Source organism: Ipomoea nil, unplaced genomic scaffold, assembly GCF_001879475.1.
Source record: "Ipomoea nil cultivar Tokyo-kokei standard unplaced genomic scaffold, Asagao_1.1 scaffold0191, whole genome shotgun sequence".
Lineage (NCBI taxonomy): Eukaryota > Viridiplantae > Streptophyta > Magnoliopsida > Solanales > Convolvulaceae > Ipomoea > Ipomoea nil.
The window spans coordinates 227501-252068 of NW_017616619.1; the positions used below are offsets into that span (position 1 = coordinate 227501).

A 24568-nucleotide genomic window follows, 5' to 3' on the forward strand; every position below is an offset into this window, starting at 1 on the left:
GCCCTATGTCGAATGGTTATGCTAATCAGCGTGTGTACCACCATTTTGAAGATGTTGAGCAGATTAGAAACCTAAATTGGTGTAAGTTTGTGATTGAGTGTTTGGTTGAGAGTCACAAGAAATGGTTTGCGGCGCAGAATCAGCCCTTTACCGGTCCTTATTTGTTTCTGTTGGTACGAATTATTCATGTTTGTTATTCTTTCGTATTCCATTTCCCATTAGTGTTGATACTTTTTAATAATTGTGTGTGTGTTGTTTCCAGCTGTTTTATGTGGATAGGGTCGTCCATGGGGAGAGACTTGTGCCCCGGGCGATGCCAGCTTTACGAGGATGGACTACACGTCTTCTTAAGCAAAGGCAACTTGCTGAGTTTAGGGATGGCGGTTTTGGACGTGGTGAGGTTGTTGGGCCATATATTCCGGATCCTGTTGCTCCAGTTAAGGTATTTTTTCCAATTTCGGATTATATTTCTGTGTGTTGGTGGGTGGTTATCAGTTCTGGCCTGTGCGTGGATGCAGTAGTAGTGTGTGCATCTTTGGGGTAGTCTACCTTGTTGTTGGTGAATTCGGTTTACGGTTAATTTGTTTGGTTGATGGTTTGTGCGTATTTTGTAATTGGTCTATGCGTATTTCTGTAATCTGATAGTGGTGCTCTGTGCATGAATACTATGGGGCTGTTATCGGTTCTGGTCTGTGCGTGGATGTAGTAGTAGTATGTGCATCTTTGGGGTAGTCCACCTTGATGTCAGTGACTGCGATTTAGGGTTAATTTGTTTAGTTGCTGGTATGTGCGTAATCTGTGATTGGTCTGTGCGTATTTCTTTAATCTGATAGTGGTGCTCTATGCATGCATACTATGGGGTTGTTGAACGCAAACGTGTGTTTGTTTTTTTGATTCTGATTGGTGTTTGAATTCGTGGCCAACCATGTATGCTTTATTTTGTTGTTGTGAGTGCGGGGGTGTCAAGAGTTTCCTTTTATTTTTTCTATTTCTCTGTTAATGACTTAATACCATTTGGTGTAAACTGTTGATGAGATTTTAGTCGACAAAAGTGGTATGGTTGTTGGGGCGTTGGATGATTTGATGCAGTTTATGGAGCAACACAATGATCGTGCTGTGCAGATGGAAGCTGTTTCGAGGGCTGTTGCTGGTGCACGGAGATTCTTGCTATTGGCCGATCGTGCTGGAGAGTCTGGCGGGGCTCCTCATGTTGAGTCTAGAGCTGTGGGTGCGTTCAGCGATGATGAGATGTGGGGGGACCCTGAGAATTTGGATGCCGTTGATGCCTGTGTCGTAGCTGCTCAGCGGGAGAAAGCTGTTGGAGGTGTGCCACACTCTAGTTCAGTCATGGTTCAGCAACAGTCCATTGTACGTTCTGTAGAGGCGGTAGTTGAGACTGGGGATGGTGATGGTGTTGATGTTCAGGCCCCGCAAGACGTGCAGGCTGTTGTGGAGACCCCTGTAGCAGTTCGTAAGGTTGGTCGTCCGCGTAGAAAAGCTAGGCGTCTTTAGGTTCTTTGTGGTGACTATCTATGAACTTTTTTTTTGGATGTCTTTCGCCACTAACCCGTTTTTGTATTTTGTTATCATTGTGTTGTGGCATGCACGGGGGTGGTTGTATGTGACGTTGTTGGTAACTCTATGTAGTTTTTGGTTGGTACATTATGTATGCACAGTCCTAGATTCTGGTTAACTGTTCTAATGCTTCGATCGTTCCCATTTTCAGTGACCAGCTCTATATGCATTCTGTCTTTTATTTAGTTATACACATGATTTTGTTTGTATGACTTTTTACTTGCATTCGGTAGGGTATGTCAGATATTCCTTCGTTCAGTCTTGGCTTGTCTCAGGATTTGCCTAGTGATGGTTTGTCTCAGTTTTTGCCTAGTGGTGGCTTGTCTCAGGAGTTGCCTTCCGAATGTTGGGAGGTCGTCGATGCAATTGTTCGTGAATACAACGCACGTACACCTGACGTAGTGCGGCGGGGCTGTTCATCTGCTCCATGTGATGCGGTAAGTGCGATTTTGTACTATATGGGAGTGAAGTATTTTTCGTGTGTTTTTTTTTAAAGAATGGTCTAACGTGTTTGTGCGGGGGTTTTTGACGTGTTTACTCTGGGTGCGTTTTCTTTTTTAGCTGGTGCGTTTCACTTGTTCTGCCCGTTGTCATTTTTCACTGTCTCTCGATCAGTCTGTGCGGCTTTTTGCTGGTTTGTGCATACCTGTGTATTTCAGTTGTGTAATAGGCGTTTCATTTGTTCGTACTATAGGTATGCGCACCTGTCACACACGATGCGGCTGCACGAGGTACGGCTTCGGTAGGTCAAGACCCACGAATTCCTGTGCCTTCGAAGCGCGGTCGGTATGCTGGTGCATATGGTGATGGTGTGGAAAATTCAACTCCAGTTGAGGTAGTTGTCTATAAAGTTGCTTTACCTTTGTTGGGCCTTTGCTGTTTCATTCCTTTTAATGGATGTTTTATGTGTTTGGTGGCTTGTTTCATTCTATGTTGTAGCCTCTTGTTCCACTCGTGCCTCCAACTAGTGCGATGACTAATCAACCTCTTTGTCGTGCGCCTACCAAGCTACCACGTAACACTTCTGAAAATGTTGATGCATTGAGGACGCTTGACCTTAATTCGTATGAACCTCGTACACGCGCTCGTGCTGTGCTCAGGCCCCATGCCCCCGTCCCCGATGCCAATACTGTGTATGATTGGTTGCTTGGCGGTAGACAGTTGGACATGTATTAACATGCTTGTTTTTTTGTTTTGTTCATTGTTGTGTGCATTTTTACGTTTTTTTTTTATACAAAATTATTATATATGCAGGGATGAGGAACTATTTTATTATGGTGATCGGTCGGCTCGGAGGGCAGATTTTGTTTCTCTGTTGGAAGGTAATAAGGTGATGGTTGGTATACTGAATGCTTGGACTGCCATTTTGACTTATAAGGAAAGGATGAAGGCGGTGGGTTCACCTTCCAGATTCTTTGCGTCTCCGACTACTACGGTTCTGCTCTATTCCTCGGTAGTGTACGTTTGTATGAATGAGTTGGTTCTTATTTTAGCTGCTTGTTATTTGAGTGTAGTTGTTCTCTGTTGTTGATCTTTCGGCGCCACACTCACGTCGGTTGCAGTGGTTTACGGATAGTATGGAGGCTGAGTTGGACTTTTCTTCATATACGGCATGAGATCAGTTTGACATGGTTAGTGCGTTGTCTGTCTTTTTTTATATAATCTGCATTGTCGGTGGCCGCTCAATTTACTGTGCCCTTTTGTCCTTTTGTTGCAGTTTCTTTTTCCTATCTTACAAAAGGGTCACTACTACGTCATTGTAGTGGATCTCAGGCGCATGCAGTTTGATGTAGTTGATAATTCATCAGCTGGTAATCTTTCGCTAGATAAATATGACCACGTCCCCACGGTGCTGGTATGTTTGGGTCAATACTTTTACATTCATATGTGCTCGTATATGCTTCATTTACTTGTTGTCATTCTTGCAGCACGAATTGCTTTCCGTTTTCTTTGAAGATATTGGGGTAACTGAGTTGTTCATGAAGGTCACGGAGTTAATTCCCCGTAGGGTTCGATTCACATGGCGTGATGCGACAAACACATCTGATTGTGGTGTGTTTGCCATGCGTCACTTGGAGTGCTGTATTGGCAAATCATATGCTTCATGGGACTGTGGTCTTCGGAGGGGCGATGCGCGTGCGGTGCAAGCTCTACGGGTCCGGTTCATGTATGATATCTTGATGTTTGAAGGCAACACTCATCGCCACTCAAATGTCAACTGTGTTATGCGCTCCATTGCAGTGGTTCGTGACAGGCCATAATTTTATTCGGATGTTTTTTAACATTGTCAACCACATTTAATAATGTTATTTATGCCATTTTTTTCAAACATAGATTTTGTTTGTTTCTGTTTTGCACGGCAACATTGATTTTTACACTTGTAACCCGAATTTCAGTAATACTTTGTGGTTTCTGTTTTGTCACTTCCATTTTTGATGTCTGTTCTCCCATGGTGGTCAGTCAGGGCCGTGCTTTAGTTCAAATAAGCAAGACACACACTTTACAACAGCTATGCTTTTGAAATTATATGTTTGTCTACCTTTTTTGCTCATGTTGTGGGTTCAATTTGTACGGCTGTGCGTCATAGTTGTTCACTATGTGCGTATCATGGTTACGGTCCGTGCGTATTTGTGCCTCAATATTTCGGATTGTGCGTCCTGGTAATTCTTTTCTGAGCCATGTTTGCCTTTACAAATTTTTGAACTTGTGTATAGTACTAGCGCTTTATTGTCCTTTATTAATTTAGTATTCTCAATATATTTTCTACGCTTACATTGTCTAATTCTAATAATTGACTAATAACTCTATGGTGTCACGACATCTTCTAAGCTTAAATTGTTCGCTAAAATATCAAAGTATTCCCATTACCGTTTCCCCGGAGCAGTACTAACCATGTGCGTCGTCTCGTAACGGTTCGTGCGTCAGAGGAATAAATTTTGAACCATGTTTGCCTTTATACATTTCTGAGCTAGTATTTAATCTTATCGATATTTTCGGCTTTATTAATTCAGTTTTCCCAATAAATCTTCTACGCTTTAATTGTTCATTACTAATAATCTACTAATAACTCTATAACGTTAAGACATCTTCCACGCTTTAATTGTTCGATAGTAATACTAAATTATTCCCGTTTCCATTTTTTCGACGCAGTTCTGTCACTGTGCGTCGTCTAATATCGGTCTGTGCGTATGCTTGTATGTATGTATACTATCACCTGTACTCACGTGTAAACTGTATTTCTTTCGCCTGAGCTGTGTATTGGTTCTCGCACATGCATGCTGTTTTTTTTTTTTTAAAAAACCACCATGTAATGGTAAGAAATAAATACCAACTTTATTTTTGTCTTAATATAATAGTCCAAATAAAATCGTAACGATATGAGTATTTTTTTCAACTGTAATACCAAGTTTATTTTTGTGGACAACTCCTACTATTGTGGCCGGTTGCTAGTCCACAGGTCTTGCATGTCCGTTTCTTCTTACTTTGCTCTTTCATTGCTATCTCTTTAGCACTCCTCATTCGTTTTCCTGACCCTTTGTTGCTTGAAACGGGTGGTGGGTGCACATTGACTTCCACAGGTTCTGGGACGCCACAATATGACTCCATAATCACTTGTTTCCCTTTATCTAGACCCCCTCGTTCTCTCCCGCGCTCGGACCATGTTGCTTCGAAATCCTCTAGTGTTTTTCGAATCGGCTCCAACTTCGATCTGTCTCCTTGTGCTAGACCTAGGCATCTGTATAACAAATTAATTATGGTGCTTTCTTTGGTACTGTTGGTTGAAGAAGTCCTAGCATGTTGCAGACTATCATTTCCCACTCCTTTTGTGTTTTTTAATGCTGTTTTTGTCCATCGTGGGTTGATATGTTGGGGAGGTGTCTGCTCGATCCGTTCGTAGATTAGCACCGCATAAGCATGACTGCATAACAAACCAATCCGTGTGTACATTCGGCAAGTGCAGGTTGTTGTGTTTGTCCCATTCTCTACTATTACCGTGAATCTCTTGTTGTATTCATCTTCAACCACATACGTGCCTACTGGGCCTTCATGTTTGACAGAACGCACTCGGCAATCAAAACATCCGGCGCATATATTATCTTGTACCTCGTAAAACACGGTTAATGTGTACTGTGCCGCTGCGTCTTGCTCTATTCGCAGTTGCGTTTTGAACGGGGGTGTTTGTGCGTTGCAAGCCCCAATAAGATCCGCCTCTGTGATTCGTTGCTTTCTAATTGTACTCTCGAGCCGGATGAAAAATTCCGAAAGACACATGTGTTTGTTTGTGTTGGTTCGGAAAATTCTATTTTCTGCTTCAGACCGGGATGTTGTACGGAGTAGTCTGCCCATAAACACGTTTTCAAAACATGCAGGCACCCATTTCTCACGCTCCTCGTACATACGCTTCAGCCATGCATTTTCTTGTAATTCGTACTTTTCAATAACTCCTTTCCACGCGACTTCGAAATAGTCCGAACTCGCGCTGTCATTCCACACTACATCATTTAGCTCCCTTCGGAATTCTTCGTTTCGTGCCAAATCTGGGCTCACTTTATCACTCACCTTCGTCATTATGTGCCACATGCAATAACGGTGTCGGGTCTCCGGGAATTCTTTTGTAATTGCTACCTTCATGGCCGGGTCTTGATCGGTTACTGTAATACGCGGTATGCTGCCCATTGCGATCTTGAAGTGCCTCAGCGCCCAACAATACGATTCCACATCTTCCCTAGCAATTAGTGCTGCGGCAAATGTCACGCATTTTTTGTGGTTGTCTACGCCTGTGAATGGGACAAACACGAGACTGTACCTGTCATACAAGAAAACTAGTTACTTCTCATGCATATACTGCCAGTTTTGACAGTCACATACGTGCCCATTCGTGTGGTTGACACTTTTACGCTCACGCCTCAACTAACGTACGCACAGCAGAATGCTATTCACCCTATATCACTCCATTTACATTTTAAACAAATACACAAATAATTTTAAATAAGGCTCTCAAATCTCTGGTTCACCCTCAACGGTAACACACATAATACGATTGCAATTTTAGTTTTTAGTTTCCGGAATTGCGTACCTGTTTGTTTTGTACATTGCATCGAATGATACGACATCTCCGAACGCACAGAATTTTTTCCGTGCCACACCGTCTGCCCAAAACACACGTGCCAATTGATCTTTTTCGTTTGCTTCGTATTCGAAGTACATGTCACTGTAGTCAAATTTGATATCAAGGTATTTTGATATTACCATTTGTGCGTCTCTACCTTGCATGTATGCCAACACTTCCCTTCGGTAATTCTTGAAATCTTGCTGCGTACAACCCACATTCTCAACTCCGCCGACTATCTCTGCGTATATGTCAAAGCTCTTACTGGCACCGACATTAACCTTTGAGCAATTTGTTATGAACTGTTGATGACCAACATCTAATTTCCTATTCACTTTCAAGAAAGGCTTGTAACTCTCCTCGCACAAACAGTGCGTGTGTGCCTCTTCGAATGTCGTCACAACATACCGTCCCGTCTTGTCTCGTTTGAATACAATCCTAGCCATGCACCCAACTCTTGTTGAGGGCCGCCGGCGTCTTGCCTTGGTTGGTGCATCACTAACAACCGACCCTGTGTTTTTGGTTTCTTTAAAACCTTCACGTGAACAAACCATCTTTTTCCTCAAAATGGCCCCATACCTGTTCTTCTTGTCAGAACTTCGCCGCACATCAAAGCCAGCTATATATGCATACTTCATGTAGAATTCAATACCGTCGTCTAAGTTGTTAAAAATTTGACCTTGTGCCGGCTTGATGTTGGGGTCGCACTCTGTTACCCAAGTCTCATTGCCGCCTGGTGTTACGTCCATAACACATTCTCGCTGCCAGGCATCATCTTCCATGGGTAGTGGACCGACAAACAACATATATTAGCAAACTGGTAGTCTGTTCTCGGACCACTGTTAGCCCAATATGCATCAACTACTTATGTACCACGCACACGCCACTAAATCCTGAAATCATAGTGTTCCTAACTCTTACGAGGACAGCTACACGCACACACCTTCAACCACGTGTTAGTTTGTGTCAAAGTGCACATCAACAGTTTCAATATAAGTGTCAATTCCCCACATTCCTAACTCCGTCATTTTCTCTTATTACGCACACACTCCTATACTAAACCCGCACAAATCCACCACACCATCCTAATACATTACCCGGTTAAAGAAATTTACACACTTGTGCATCTGCTTACTCAACCTCTATCCGTCATACAATGTGCTCAAAAACGCCGCCTAACACTCCCAAATTATTCTCCATCCGTCCAACAACAATTATATATCAAATTAATTACCATGCAGAAACACACATACCAATTAACCAACTCGCACATACCTTTGCTGCCTGAAGCCATGTCTACAGTCTGCGCTTCGTCTGTCTCTAATCCGCCGGTTACAATGCACTCTCACACTTCCTCACGCGTTTTTTCTCTTACCCGGCATATGAACATTTATATAGCCTATAATATCTTCCCTTATATCATGCTTAAGATTCCATTAATATACTGTCCATAATTAAACAACTAAATACAATTACATTATGATCCTTGTGATTTCTAAATCTCCTTATTTTGTTACAAATCTGATCTCATCTTGACCATTCATGGAAATGTAATCAATGGATATAAAGAGTTCTCATGTGCCCATGTGTTATATGGTGTGCACCGGATTCGAAGCCTATATATATATATATATATATATATATATATATATATATATATATATATATATATATATATATATATATATAATTATTTTTGTAATTATATATTTTTTATTTTTATTATGTTATGTTAGCATATAATATAATTTTGTTTCTCAAGTTCAAGATTTTAGTTAATATTCTAAAATCATGTAATTATATATGATACCGTTATCTTATTTATTTATTTTAATTTTTTAAATTTATTAAAATATATGAAAATATGTTAAGGATATTATAGTGTGTATGTATATAATAGATAACCCTAAACCAAACATGATTATATTACATACCCCAATTTTAACCAAACACAGGAATCTAACATTCCCAATAATCTAACATTCCCAGCAATCTAATATTCTCTAAGATAATTTAACATTCCGTGAATCAAACGACCCATTAGGAATGGGAAAAGCTTTTTTTTTTTTTTTTAAAGAAAATAAATTTGTCACACTCCCTTTGGATGATTTGACAAGGTAATCAGTTTGATTTCAATTTACAGCCACAAAAACATTTGACCAACGCAAAAATTCAATCACATTTTACACTCCTTTGTTGCGTTCCACAATGGGTAATATGACATTTCAAACACAAATTGTTTCGAATATCAATCCCGTGACTATTAGAACACTTTCTCATTTGGTCCGTAAGCAATTATTTTTGTCACATTTGATAGATAACTCTTCTTTCTTTTTTTTTCTTTTTTTTTTTGTCACTTTTAATCCTTTAAACCAAATATTATGTAAAAAAGAATCATAATACATCATATTTCCAATTCATAATCATATATACACATTTAAACATATAGGCTCTTAGACGGTAAAACGTATAACTTTGATTTAGAAATGTAACTTTTCTATAAAAAGTTATGTCATAAGAATTAAATGTGGTGATGAAAAGACAAAAATTATGCGTCAAATTAAATATGATAATAATTAATATTTAATATATTTACTTTCTTGGTTTGAACCATTAAGTTATGTTTAACATAGACTAATTTATTTCACTTTTATCCTATGTAGACTTGGGTTATAAGGTGTGACTTATTTAGTGTCAACCTCAAATAGTAATGACGGTTGATTTTCCTCGTCACTGAACAAACTTAATAACTAAATATATAAAATTGATTTTATTTATGGCCCGTTTAGTTCATGGAATAGGCCGGGAATGGCATAACATTCCCAATAATAGGCCTATTCCTTTGTTTGGTAATCGTTTCTATTACTGGGAATAATATTCCCGATAATACCCTATTCCCCTAGATAAGGTAATAGCTATTACCAAGCCCCCCTTGGTATTAGGCTATTACTGAGTTCTCAGGAATAGCCTAAAATTTCTACTTCCTATTTTACCCCGTCACCACCACCAGCACCACCACCCCACCACCCCTACCGCCACCAGCACCAGCACACCACCATCACCACCAGCACCGCCGCCGCCACCACCACCACCATCGCCACCACCACCGTCGCCATCGCTACCAGCATTGCCGCCGCCACCAGCACCACCACCCCACCAACACCGCCACTACCACCACCACAGCCGCCGCCACCATTGCTGCCATCGCCACTATCACCGCCACCAGCACCACCACCCCACAAGCACTACCAACACCACCAACACCACCAACACCAGCACCGCCACCACCGCCGCCACAACCACCACCACCACCACCACCGGAACCACTGCTGCTACCACCACCACCGCCGTTGCCGTCACCACTACCACCATCAGCAACACCACCACCATCGACACCACCACATATTTTTATAAGGGTATTTATGTCTTTTAAAACATATTTCATTTATATTCCTTAAACCAACCAAACACGGTAATATAATTCTTAAAGTCTATTCCTTCCGCAAACCAAACAATATAATACAATTCCTATTCTATCCCTTGCCTATTCCATTCTTTATGGAATAACATTCCTATTACCTCAAAATTCATTCCGTGAACTAAACGTGCTGTTAGTATAACAAACAAAAGTAAAAATAATTCTCTGAAACGCTAAAAAAGTAAAAGCATATAGTATTATTGGTATGAGGTCATTGCACGTAAAAACCTAGCTAGCCTAAGATAATGCTAGTAGGAATTTCTTTTTCTTTGCAGATGATGACGACAGTCCTAAACCGAAAGTAGTCAGTTTCATTCTCTACCAATTTCTGCTTTTCCATATGTGGTTGTGTATGGTGGCTCTAAAGTCAATCAAATCTTGCAGCCAATATTCCACTTGACCCAGAAAGATGTTGACCCACCATATACAGATTCCTGCCTGAAAACCCCTAAAGATCTAATGCTATATATTTGGTGATGAAAAAACTCCTAAGATTTGATGCTATATTGAAAGACGAGAAAAACTTGTAAGTCATTATTGAGAGTATGTATTGAGTAAATTTTATTTTTGTGTGATATAATTCACAAATCGTATATGACAAGAATCATACTTCATTCATTTGGCTAATTCGTACACCATTTTGGGGTGATTATTTGATGTTATATTTTGATTTGTTGAGAAGACTCCTTAATTATGATTTGACTACCCAAAATTTCTCAATGGCACTTATTAAATAATTTGATTCTCTTTCTAAAGGTTGAATCTCCAACCCCAAAGGCCTTCTAACACTTTGGTCCGACAGAACATCTGGAAGAATGTAAATCATGATAACTCAACTAAATAATTTGATTCTATACACTAGTTGTGCACGGTATAGCTATTAAGATATTGAAAGTTTTTTTTTTTTGTTCTTTTTTTTTTTTTGAAAAAGATATTGAAAGGTTATGCAATGGTTTGATAAAAAATAATAATAATAAAAAGAAGAACATTTTCCCATGTCATACTTTCTTTAATTTAAAAAAAAAAAAAACACTTTGATTAAAATTTTATCGTACTAAATTATACGTGTTTTAAATAATATAACTCGTGATAAGTGTTACATCATTAATTCACTATATGTATTTGATGGTTTCATTGAGGGTTGATCCAACATGAACCTTAATTAAAATATAATACGAATACTGTGAGGTAGCAAAAAACCTCTTCTATATACTGAAAGATGAAGGGTTGCATTGATAATGGATGTCCATTCATTAATAAATGTCATTCGTGAAGATCAATCATTTCTCCCTTAATGCCTTAATGGCTACTATGATACTAATAGTTCTTTGAAGTTTGAACTATTAGTTTTAAGATAAGGGTCAAATAAGCCATTCAATTTTAAAAAAAAGTGCAATTAAGTCATCAAATTCTATAAAGCTTCAAATAAGCCATTGAACTTGAAAAAAGATGCAATTAAATCATTTTTACCTCATATAACAGGTTAACAACACATTATGATTTCTAGCTAACTTAGGGTAACCACAGTTTTGGTTCCTAACTAGCGGTTCACGATTCAGAAAATGGTGAACCGACAATTCCGATTTGAACTACCGATTTGAACCTTTCTTATTTGGTAAATTCTATTTTCTATTCAGAAAATAGCTCAAATTCAACAATTAATTTTTTTTTTATAAAAAATATTTTCATTCGGTAATTTTTTTTTTAAATAGTTATTTCAAATATTTAAACTTTAAAGTTAAACTAAAAAATAAAAATAATTATAGACATGCATTTAATTTTACCAAGATTAAATTGCCCATGTATCTTTTGTAAAATTAAGTGCAAGTCCAAAATTTTATTTATTTTTTAGTTTAACTTTAAAATTTCAATATTTGATATAACTATTTTTTATAATAAAAAAAAATTCCAGAATGACAAAATTCCAAAAAAAAAAAATAAATAAATAAATAGTTGCTGAATTTGGACTATTTTAAAAATAGAAAATATAATTTACCAAAAAATAAAAAATCGATTCGAATTGACGGTTCCGGAATTGCAAGTTCGCCCTTTTCTGAAATCGGGAACTGTCAGTTCGGAACTGGAACCATGGTCACCCCTAAATCATCTATAACCTATTGTTAACCTGCTATATGAGATAAAAATGGTCTAATTGCATCATTTTTTCAAGTTCAATGGTTTGTTTGTGTTAAAAGGAAAAATAGAATAGAGCGAAAAAGGGAAAATCACTTATTCATTCATCTGTCATTCTATACAACAAGTATGGAGTATATATACATACAAGGTAATTAACGGAAGCAATAATGAGAGATAATTACATAACCGTTACAAACGTTACAATACTATATAATAATGTCCATAATAAGTATAATATTTATAACAATCCCCCTTGGACATTATTTGATCACGATCTTGTCTCGTCAAAAACTTGCTAGGAAAACTTCGTGGGAAAACCTAGACAAGAAAAGAGTACAATAGAAAATATATTCATGCCTCATTAAAAACTTCATTAGGAAAACCACGTGGGAAAAACCTAATTGAAGAAAAGAGTACATGATATATGTAAAAACATATATTGTATTAGGTGCCTAATTAAAAATCTTAACTTAAGAAAACCTCATGGGAAAAACTTAGTTAATGGAAAAAGAGTACAACTTAAGCCTTCAAGGCATAATCTTCAGGATTTTTGGGGTCTGTTTATTTAAGTATTGGTAGGGAATATCGCGACTGACATAGTTTTACCCCGGCTGGGGTGCCTTTGTCTTTTTTCTTCTTGTCTTTGCAGGTAACAGGTCGGGCTTCTGGTGAAGAACCCGGTCGGGGTCCGACCGGGAGTTGCCCGAGCGACAGTGTCGACCACCGAGCGGTAGCCCTTGGGCGAAAGAGCTGACAAAAGACACGTGGCGGTTCCTTGCGATGACAGACAGGGCACCCGGGAAGATGACACGTGGTGGCTATGTGGAGAGCATGCCGAACGACCGGATTTGTGTCTCCGGCGCAGCGACTATATATACCCACAGTGTCTACAGTGTGAGGGACTTTTGGACGATCGATAGGTTGTTGTTAGAGAATCCCGACCGCAGTCAGTCGGTACTCAGAGCAACCAAGTAGATTGTACTGAGGGCCTTCACTGTGATCAATAAAGATATTTGCTTTGCTTTAATTGGTCTCGAGTGTGACATTATTGCTTACGTAGTAATTAGCAATATCATTTTGGCGCCGTCTGGGGGGACCCGTGCAAGAAAGTAAACGTCTTGACGAGCACCCGGTCCTTCATCAGCAATGTATCCGTGGGCACAAAATCTTTTTGCTGACAACCAGCCGGATGCAGCCAGTTCATCCGCCCATCAGGCAACGCAACAACAAGGTCATACCATGGACCTCAACCTCAATCTCTCACCACCACATCCATCCAACACATACCCGGCCGCCCAACAGCCGGTGAACTACATTCAACCGGGGTACCCAACACCCGGTCAGCCATATCCACAACAGCCGATGATGTATCCCGGCCAGTATCCATACCCGGTCCCACCTCCGCCATATGGGTATTGGCCTGGCCAACTGATGTATTACACGCCCCCGGTTGGCTATCCACCATATACGCCTGCGTACACGGCTCCAACCGCCGCCCCTCCAGTTTACCCGGCCGCACAAGTAGAGCCGCAGCATCAGCCTGCTTCCCGGGCTCGACGCTCGGCTCGTTCGCGGTTGGGGTCGGGGGGTGCTGATGCGATGGAGGCACCACGGCAGGCCCAGCAAGCAGCCGAGGTTCCCACCCAAGCGGAGGACCCCGAAGAAGTTGCCCGAGCGGCAGCTTTTGATCGTCTTCGACCGGAGATGCGGCAACATTTGGGGCCCCAAGACCCGAACCGCCAGCAAGAAGACGTACAGATGCAGGAAGCCAGCCAGGAGGCTTCATCCGGGCATAGCGGGTCGAGATCTCATCGACGACGACGCGCTCGGGACGCAGCCCAAGCTGCCCAAGCCGCCGAGCTCAACGAGACCCGAGGATTGCTCTACAACCTCCAGGCAGAGTTTGCGCAATTCAGAAATGCACACCCTGCAACACCCCCGGTCGACCAATCGACCTTGCACCAGACACCTTTTACAGTGGCGGTGATGGCTCAGCCTTACCCGCTTGATTTAAAGGTCTCTGGAGAGAAGAGCTACGATGGTCGGACGGACCCCGAGGACCATGTTAATGACTTCTACAGCAATATGATGCTGAAGGGCGTATCAGACGCCGTAATGTGTAGGGCTTTTTATTCCACGCTCACCGGTCGAGCGGCGGAATGGTTCCGAACCTTGCAGCCGGGCTCGATCGACAAATTTGATACCTTGGCGATCAACTTCGTGAGGAAGTTCATCACTTCCAAGGTGGTGAGGAAGCCCTATATGTATCTGGAGAAGGCCAAACGGCTTGAAGGGGAGAGCTTAACCGACTTCCTCGTCAAATGGAAAGCGGCGGTCGGGGAGGTCGAGCCCATGGATAATGCGACCGCCACCCATATGCTTCACATCTCCTTCCGGGCGGGTTATTTGTACCAGGACTTCATTCTACACCCCCCGGCCACATACGAGGAGGCCCTTCGAAGGGTCACAGATTATGCCAACGCCGGTGAGGCGAATGCCGTAAAGCACTCGCAGGAGGTCGGGTCTTCGTCCCGTAAACCAGCCGGCCGGGCGGAACACCGATCAGGTGATGACCATCCCCGATCACGCACCAGGCCTGGTGAGTTTACGGCCCTGAACCGATCCGCAGCGGAGGCCATGCAGTACGCCCAGTCCTGCAATCTCATCAAACTCCCCCATCCCGATCGAGACGGCCCCGACAAGAGTAAGCATTGCGCTTACCACCGATGTGCCGGGTATGACACTGAAGAGTGTACCCACTTACGCCAACTGTTGGAGGACTTGCTTAATCTTGGGAAGTTGGACAAGTGTGTGGGGAAGAGAGAAGACCCCAAGAGGAACACCGATCGGAGAGATCACCGGCGTTCCCAACACCGCTCCGATCGCTCTGATCGTGATGGACGCTTCGATCGGTCAGGTCAGGACCGAAGAGACGATCGAACAGATGATCGTCGCGATGACTCGATCGGTCAGGTCAGGACCGAAGAGACGATCGAACAGATGATCGTCGCGATGACCGATGGGACTTTGACCCTCCGTCTAGCAGCCGACCATCAGGAAAGCCGACCATCTATGTCATTTTCGGTGGATTGGAAGACGCTTCCCGACCGAGGAGTAATTGCCCGGTCGCCATAGTGGATTCCCGGGAGACCGGGAAGAGGCAAAAGATGGAGCCCATAACCTTCACCCTCGAAGATCAGCCCAACAGCGGTGACCATGGCATGGAGGCGCTCGTGGTCACGATTGATGTGAAAGGAACGAATGTCCAGAGGGTTATGGTGGACACTGGCAGTAGTTTGAACGTCCTTTATTTGGACGTGTTCGAGAAGTTGGGACTTGATAGGAAGGAGCTGACTCCGGTCGGTGTACCACTGTCGGGTTTTACCGGGGCTCTTGTGTACCTCGAGGGAAAAATAACGCTCCCGGTTGAGATCGGCACATCCCCAAAGTCGATCAAGACGGAGCTAGAGTTTGTTGTGGTCAATCTCCATTGCGTCCACAACATTATCTTGGGCCGACCCGCCATTTTGAAGATCGGTGGGATAATTTCTATGCCCCACCTATGCATGAAATTCCCCACCCCGAATGGGGTCGGTGTAGTCCGCGGCGACGTTTAATCCGCCCGGAAGTGTTACACCCGAGCGGTCAACAGACGCGACTCCGGTCAGTCTTCCCGGGTGAACACCATAGCCAAAGAAGAGGCTAAAGACCGAAAGGAACAACCCGAGCCTTCCGAGGAAATTGAAGAAGTTCCCCTGTTCGAGGACCGACCGGACAGGAAGATCAAAATTGGCCGGGCCCTCACCCCCGAGCTCCGAGCGGACATCTTGGCCATACTCCGGGAGTATGCCGATATCTTTGCGTGGGGGCCTGAAGATATGCCCGGGATCGATCGATCGGTAATCTGTCACAAGCTAGCCGTCGATCCCGCAGCAAAGCCGGTCGTACAGAAGACCCGGCACCTTTCTTCCGATCGCCGCGAGTTTGTCAGAGAAGAAGTTAAGAAGATGGCAGCGATCGAGCACATCCGACCAGTGATCTATCCCGAGTGGGTGGCCAACATTGTTCTCGTTCCGAAGCCCCCAGCTTAGAGGATGTGCATAGACTTCACCGACCTCAACAAGGCCTGTCCGCTCGACCCGTATCCTCTACCGAGTATCCATCAGATGGTCGACGAGGCGGCCGGGGCCGAGTTGATGAGCTTCATGGATGCATTCAAGGGATATCATCAAATAATGATGCACCATAAAGATGAAAGCAAGACAGCCTTCGTAACCCCGGACGGGCTGTATTGCTACCAAGTGATGCCGTTCGGCCTTCGCAACATGGGAGCGACCTATCAGAGGATGGTCAATATGCTCTTCGCTGATCTGCTAGGTCGAACGATGGAAGCTTACATAGATGATATGCTGGTCAAGAGTTGGGACCGATCCGACCACACTCGGGATCTCAGGGAGTGCTTCCAGATCATGAGGAAGTACCAGTTGCGGCTGAACCCGACAAAGTGCACATTTGCGGTTCAGACCGGCAAGTTCCTCGGCTACATGATGACCAAGAGGGGAATCGAGCCCAACCCGGCCAAAGTAAAAGCGATTCTGGACATGCAACCACCTTCTACTGTTCGGGAGGTCCAGCAATTGACCGGTCGGTTGGCAGCTCTTAGCCGGTTCCTCTCTAAGTTAGCCGAGCGCGCTTTACCTTTCTTCAAGGTATTGCGGAAAGTTAATGGATTCGTCTGGGACGAAGAATGCCGAGCGGCTTTTGACGAGCTTAAGGAATATCTCATGTCACCAATCGTGCTCTCAAAGCCTGAGCTCGGAGAATAGCTACACGTGTACCTCGCCGTCTCCGATCGTGCAGTAAGCGCAGTGTTGTGCCGAACCGATCCGGAAGGGGTCCAGCGACCGGTATATTATGTAAGCCACGCGCTACATGGTCCCGAGCTCCGGTACTCCCGGTTAGAGAAGGTCGTCTACGCCTTATACATTGCCGCGAAGAAGTTGGCTCCCTACTTCCAGGGCCGAGCAATTCGCGTGTTGACCGATCAGCCGATCGGGCCAGTCTTCCGAACTGCTTCATCATCCGGTCGCCTAGTCAAGTGGGCGTTAATGCTGACCCAGTATGCGATTGAATACCGACCAAGACCAGCAATCAAAGGTCAAGCCCTTGCGATTTCTTGGTCGAGTGCACCGCCCGGGATACCCGACCCCCGGAGGTTGCGGATCCCGAGGCTGAGTGGTGGTCGTTGGCTACTGATGGGTCGAGTAGTAAGAAAGGGGCAGGAGGAGGAGTGGTGGTCACGAGCCCAGAAGGATTCAAAGTTTATTTTGCTCTAATGTATCAGTTCCATCCGACCAACAATGAAGCCGAGTATGAAGCCTTCATCAATGGCTTACAGTGCGCTCGGGACCTGGGGGCTGAATACATTCGAGCTCATACAGACTCTGCACTCGTGGTCGGGCAGGTTCTCGGAGATTATGAAGTCAATGGAAAGCGTTTACAGCTATACCGAGACCTAGCCATGGAAAAACTTGCTCAGTTCCGGGGGTATACCATCCGGCATATACCTCGATTGGATAATGCTGACGCGGACATCTTGTCTAAGTTGGCTCAAGACGCCCCGGAACACATGTCAAAGATAGCTCGGATTCTGGTGATACCAAGACATAGCATTCATCGCCTACCGGTCAACCCAATCCAACCGGTCGAAGACAATTAGATCACCGATCTGAAAGAGTTCCTCAAACACGGTCGGCTTCCAGACGACCCCCAGCGTGCTCGGAAGGCCAAGCTTAGAGCCCCAAGGTTCCAAGTCTTGGACGGTCGTCTTTATCGGCGATCATACGGAGGCCCTCTTATGCGTTGCTTGACTGCATTTGAGGCCGATTTGGTTATGAAGGAATTGCACTCGGGAATATGTTCATCACATCAAGGAGGCCGATTGCTAGCCCGTCGTATCATGCTGATCGGGTACTATTGGCCGTCCCTCCAGCTAGACTGTGAAAAGTTAGCTCGGGAATGTGAGACATGCCAACTGTTTGCCCGGATGCCTGGACGACCGGCAACCTTCTATCAGCCGGTCACGACTGCAATTCCCTTTGCTAGATGGGGGGTAGACATCTTGGGCCCCTTTCCACAGCTCTCCGGTCGGAGAAAGTTCGTGATTGTCGCCATCGACTACTTCTCCAAGTGGATTGAAGCCGAGTCGTTAGCCACGATCACATCTCAGCAGTGTGCTCGGTTCCTTTGGCGCAATGTAATTTCCCGCTTTGGCATTCCTGTACATCTCATCAGCGACAATGACCGTCAATTCGTGAGCCAGTATTTCCAAAACTTCTTGGCCACGATCGGGACGACTCACGTCCGGTCGTCGGTGGCTTACCCATAGGGAAATGGGCAGGTTGAAAATGCTAACCGGACGATTTTGGAAGGTTTGAAAAAGAAGCTACACTCGGCCGGTCGTAGTTGGGCCAATGAGTTGCCATATGTATTGTGGACTTATCGGACGACCTCGAGAGAGGCTACTGTAACACCCCAGATTTTCAAGACTTTTTAAAACTTGTATCAAAGGTGGAATCTCATTAAATCTCAAGAAATAAATACAAGCGTACGGGGTGCTATGCCACACCTGGGCTAGAGAACCCAAGTGCACAGGCTAACTAACTAATATCCTCAAAGCGTAATTACGTAAACGTGACACGCAGGCCAAAAGGGGAAAACTATCTACTTCTATACTCCAAGTTCTAGCGCGCTCCAGTGACTTAATCTTTTGTGCCTGAAAGCCAAATATATCTGTTCAGCGAGAGATGCTGGTAACCCACTCCAACGCGTTGAAATACAATACATATAGAGATATATATAGATATACGAAAACCATTTTGAGCATGAAGATATATCCTACGAACTCTAGCTTTGAAAACCGGGAATGACTCGACAGATAAGGCTAGACACAAGCAACAGTTATAACGAGCATATGCAGTCCTCAACACATAAGGCAGATAAGGTAAGGCATAAACAATGATCATAACCCAACATGAACAATCCCCAATATAAATCCCATAGTCACATCCCCCAAGACACTCGTCCATGTCACAACACATAACACACTTTGTTGGCGCCACAGGACCAATCGCATGCCCATACATGAGGGTCAGCGCATATAGCTCTGACACGGCCCCGCAGCACCCTGCCCCGTATCGCAACACGGAGGGGTCGATCGCAACCGACCGATGAACCGCAGCTCATCATAGTGTTTGATCGCAACCAAACAGTGGACCGCAGCCCAAGAGAATGTCATCTGACCGCAGCCAGGAAAAAGGACGAACCGCAGTTCGTATAGAAACGTTTGATCGCAACCAAACGGTGGACCACAGCCCAAGAGTATCAATCTGGCCGCAGCCAGCTTCTGAACCGCAGCTCAGGATAACCAATCCGATCGCAACCGAATTGGGGTAACACACACATATAACACATAGCAAGCACATGCAACCCACATTACACATTAGGAAGGGGGAGAAAAACGTATAACAAAACCTATGCGTGATCCATCACATACTAAGAATAGTACTAAGGGGTTCATACTTCTACCACCTAGGTCAACGGGATACCAATTCAACTAGCATGCAATATAATAGACTTGTAAACCTACGAACGGCACCCGAAATATCAAACTAGACATAGGCACGACGAACGGAGTTCGTTGGGACACCACGGGGATCGGGGGAACATTAAACGGGGAAGCCGGGATCCCGAATTGGGGAAATTTCCAGCGGGTAGCCGGTGGGTGGGGGGCCACCCGCCGGAATTACTGTTCCGGGCAGCGGGTCGCCGGCGGGCAGCTGCCCGCCCGCCGGCTACCCGCTGCCGGGCGGTGTTTCACGGCTGTGGGTAGGTGTGTAACACCCCGTGTTACGGCCCCTAAAACCATTTAATCAATTAATCAATAACCCAAGAGAAAGAATAAATTATAATTAATTTGGGAAAAAGGCCCACCATAGTCCATGGGCCCTCATGTATAAACCCAACCCCTAAACCCAATCCTTAGTTCCAAAAGGAATAGAATTAGCGAGCCTATAATATTAGTTCCTAATTAGGACTCCTAAATATATATATAGGGGACTTAAGAGGCACCTAGAACTCCCCACATGATTAACGCCCACCACCCCAAAAAGAGCTCCAAGAATTCCCTTAGGAGAAATCAAGAAAGCAAGGAAGCTTAAAGAAAGATCCTTCATAGCCAAGGAATTAATTAAGGCTAAGAGGTAACCCATGTCTCAACAAAACCTATTTTCATAGCTATGATTTCCCCTTAGGGTTTCCCCCGTATGATTGTGAATGGCGAATTACTATGATTATTATTGATGTTGATTTAATGATTCCATGGGGAATCTTGGTAATCTTGATATTGGGAGTTTCTTGATAATTGGGATGTCCTTGATGATTAATTGGGATTCTTGATGATGATGTGCTGTTCTTGATGATTATGTTGTTCTTGATGATTAATTGCTATCCTTGATGATATGTGTTGTTCCTACCGAATCTTGCAATTAGAAGACGAATCGTATTCTTGTGGATATAAAAGTGATTAGAACCCTAGGTTGTATCGTATGATCTTATTCTTGGATTATCGGGTGGGAAATCGCATGTTTGGGTGTTGATTATGATTAGAAAAGCATGTTAGGTTATGTGCCGTTCGTCTATAGTAATTGATCCGTTAATTGTCTATGAGTTGTCGTTAATTACGTTGAAAAGTGTCTAAGCATGGTTTCGGGTTCCACAACGGTTCCCGGGGCGAAAAGTGATGAAAAGAGTCAGTGGGGGGGTAGGGGACCCACCACCTACCCGCGGCAATTCGGGCAGCTCCGGCAGCGGGCAGCCGGCGGGCGGGCAGCTGCCCGCCGGGCACCCGCTGCTCGGAACAGTGTCAGCCGGCGGGTGGACCCCACCCACCGGCTACCCGCTGGAATTTCTCCCACCTCGGGACCCCGGCTTCCCCGTTTGATGTTTCCCCGATCCCCGTGGTGTCCCAACGGACCCCGTTTGTCGTGCCTATGTCTAGTTTGATGTTTCGGGTACCGTTCGTAGGTTTATGAGTCCGTTATATCGCATGCTAGTTGAATGGGTATCCCGTTGACCTAGGTGAAAGAAGTATGAACCCCTTAGGACTATTCTTAGTATGTGATGGATCACGCATAGGTTTGTTATACGCTTTATCCCCCTTCCCAATGTGTAATGTGGGTTGCATGTGCTTGCTATGTGTTATGTGTGTGTGTTACCCCAATTCGGTTGCGATCGGATTGGTTATCCTGAGCTGCGGTTCAGAAGCTGGCTGCGGTCAGATGGGTATTCCTGGCTGCGGTCAGATGACATTCTCTTGGGCTGCGATCAAACGTTTCTATACGAGCTGCGGTTCGTCCTTTATCCTGGCTGCGGTCAGATGACACTCTCTTGGGCTGCGGTCCACTGTTTGGTTGCGATCAAACATTATGATGAGCTGCGGTTCATCGGTCGGTTGCGATCGACCTCCCCGTGTTGCGATACGGGGCATGGTGCTGCGGGGCCGTGTCAGAGCTATATGCGCTGACCCTCATGTATGGGCATGCGATTGGTCCTGTGGCGCCAACAAAGTGTGTTATGTGTTGTGATATGAATGAGTTGTGATTATGAGAGTCTTGGGGGCTGTGACTAAGGGATTTACATTGGGGATTGTTCATGTCGGGTTATGATTATTGTTTATGCTTTGCCTTATCTACCTTATCTGTTGTGAACTGCATATGCTCGTTATAACTGTTACTTGTGTCTGGCCTTATCTGTCGAGTCATTCCCGGTTTTAAAAGCTAGAGTTCGTAGGACATATCTTCATGCTCATAATGGTTTTCGTATATCTATATATATCTCTATATGTATTGTATTTCAACGCGTTGGAGTGGGTTACCAGCATCTCTCGCTGAACAGATATATATGGCTTTCAGGCACAGAGGATTAGAGCACTGGAGCGCGCTAGAACTGGAGCGTAGAAGTAGTGTAGCTTCCCTTTCGGCCTGCGTGCCATGTTATGCATTTATATTTCGAAGAATGGTAGTTAGACAGCCTGTGCACCTGGGTTCTCTAGCCCGGGTGTGGCATAGCACCCCATACACTTATGTTACGCTTTGGGATTTAATGAGATATTACCTTTAATATCTAAGCTTTTAATTTTCGTGAAAATCTGGGGTGTTACAGTTGGTATCAGAGCCTAAGTTTGACCCTAGGAAAAGACTCTTAAGACCGGACTTTAGGACATTAGGCTTGAGCTCTAAGTACCTAGGAACATAGGACTCAGGAATCTTAGGACGCGCGGTAAGATTGTGAAACCTGCACATAACTTCCATACACGTTGCCCTTCCCCATTCTAAAACCCTTCCCCACTTATCACTTCACCAGAAGTGCGTCGAACTCTAACTTAACATTCTTATAAACACTGACCAGAAGGACGATAGCATGGCACCGAACAGAAGGCAATCAAGGACTCCGGAACCCGCCACCAACGACCCCTTGACCCAAACCCTACAGCAACTAACACAAGTCGCGCAGGCGTTAAGCGACGCGGCCCTTCGCAACACCAGGCCCCTACCGCCTCCGGTGAATACAAACTCTGACGTCGCTCGACAAGTCTCGAATCACCGACCACCCACGTTCTTCGGAGAGGAGGACCCCGCAGTCCTGGAAGAATGGATTCGGACTCTTGACAAGATTCTAGGGGTAGTAGAATGCCCAGAGGAGCGTCGTGTAGAAATAGCCTCGTTCTACTTCGGACACGAGGCCGACCTCTGGTGGATCCACGAAGGACCCACCCACCGACAAGAACCAGGGTTCAACTGGGAAAGCCTCAAGGCACGATTACGTGAACGGTTCTACCCAACCCACATAAAAGCATCCATGTATGAAGAGTTCCTCCATCTAGAGCAAGGAACGGCCACCGTCGTGGAGTACCATAAACGATTCCTCGAACTGGCGCGCTTCGCACCCGAACTTGTCCCCACCGAGGTGACCAAGGTAGAAAGATTCGTATCGGGCCTCAACTTCGAAGCCCGGAAGGCGCTAGTAGTAAGTAGGCCCCGGACCCTCAACGAGGCTTACGTCAGTGCCGCGAACCTCTATCGGATCCAACTACTTCAACGCGAAGCTCAGGAACAAATGCGAAGAAGGAACACCGAGAGTGGGGCACCACCGATGAAAAGAACAAGGAACGACATCGGCAAGAGATCAAACAACCCGACTAACCCAAGACCGCCCCCGGGGAGCAACGAAGCGAACCTAAGAAACTTCCCTTGCCCGAGATGCAACAAAAGTCACAGAGGCAAGGACTGCGCAGGCAACCCCTGGCGATGCTTCAACTGCGGGGAGGAAGGACACAAGGCCTTCCAATGCACTCGGCCCCAAAGACTGCGTCCCACCACCACGGGCCAACACGGGGGTACTGGTCACCAAGGGGGCTACGGTGCTCCCGGAAAAGTATTCGTCATGAGCCAAACGCAAGCCGACCTCGGAAACGAAGAAGGCCTAGAAGGGGAAAACCCAATCCCTGAAGACGAGGACCATACGGACCCCGCCGAAGAAAACCCCGAAAGCGAATTCTGTCTAGGTTAAGCCATCACCCCCTTGTAACCGCCCCCTGTATCGTATAGACCACTTATTTAGTTTAATTACTTCGGAAACATTATGTCTACTTAGCCTAGCTATTTAGAAAGTATTATGAATAAAGATTTCGTTGATCAAGATCCAACACAAGGTAAAGCACAAGTTATGTCATCAACTCAACCCTTTCCCCACTAAAAGACGAAATAAGGAAAAAGACAAAGGGAGACTACACCACCAAGCAATACCTAATGTCACCATTAGGAATTGAACTCTAAACCTCCCATTTACAAGTCCAAACCCTTAACCACTAGCCCATGTGTGTTTCTTGAAACCACAAGGGAACACCCTCTTAATAAACCCCTCCAAATCCTTAAAACCCATAAAATCCCCAAATCATAAACCCTCCTCCTTCTTCCAAATCACCCAACATCTCTCTCTTCTCTCTCACGACCCCCCCCCCCCTAAGACCTCGCCGACCGACCACCACAAACGCACCACAACCCGCGACGCCGCCGCCAGCCGGACGCCGTCGCCACCCGGCCACTCCCCGACGGCATCACACCACCGCGCTGCCGCCCAAACCGCCCCACCGGGGACCACCCGCGACGCCAGCCCACCAGCCGCCCGAGCCTCGCCCGCTGCCGCACGCC

At 44.9% G+C, this 24568-nt stretch overlaps 1 protein-coding gene across 1 annotated transcript; it reads right to left on the reverse strand.

Moving 5' to 3' along the window:
- Positions 1 to 4983: 4983 nt before the first annotated feature.
- On the reverse strand, positions 4984 to 7467 carry LOC109187817 (protein FAR1-RELATED SEQUENCE 5-like). Its single transcript, XM_019338167.1, has 2 exons — positions 6653 to 7467; positions 4984 to 6382 (listed from the first exon to the last, which is right to left on the reverse strand). The coding sequence occupies exons 1-2, from the start codon at positions 7465 to 7467 to the stop codon at positions 4984 to 4986; spliced, it is 2214 nt and encodes a 737-aa protein (XP_019193712.1).
- Between the last annotated feature and the right edge of the window lie 17101 nt (positions 7468 to 24568).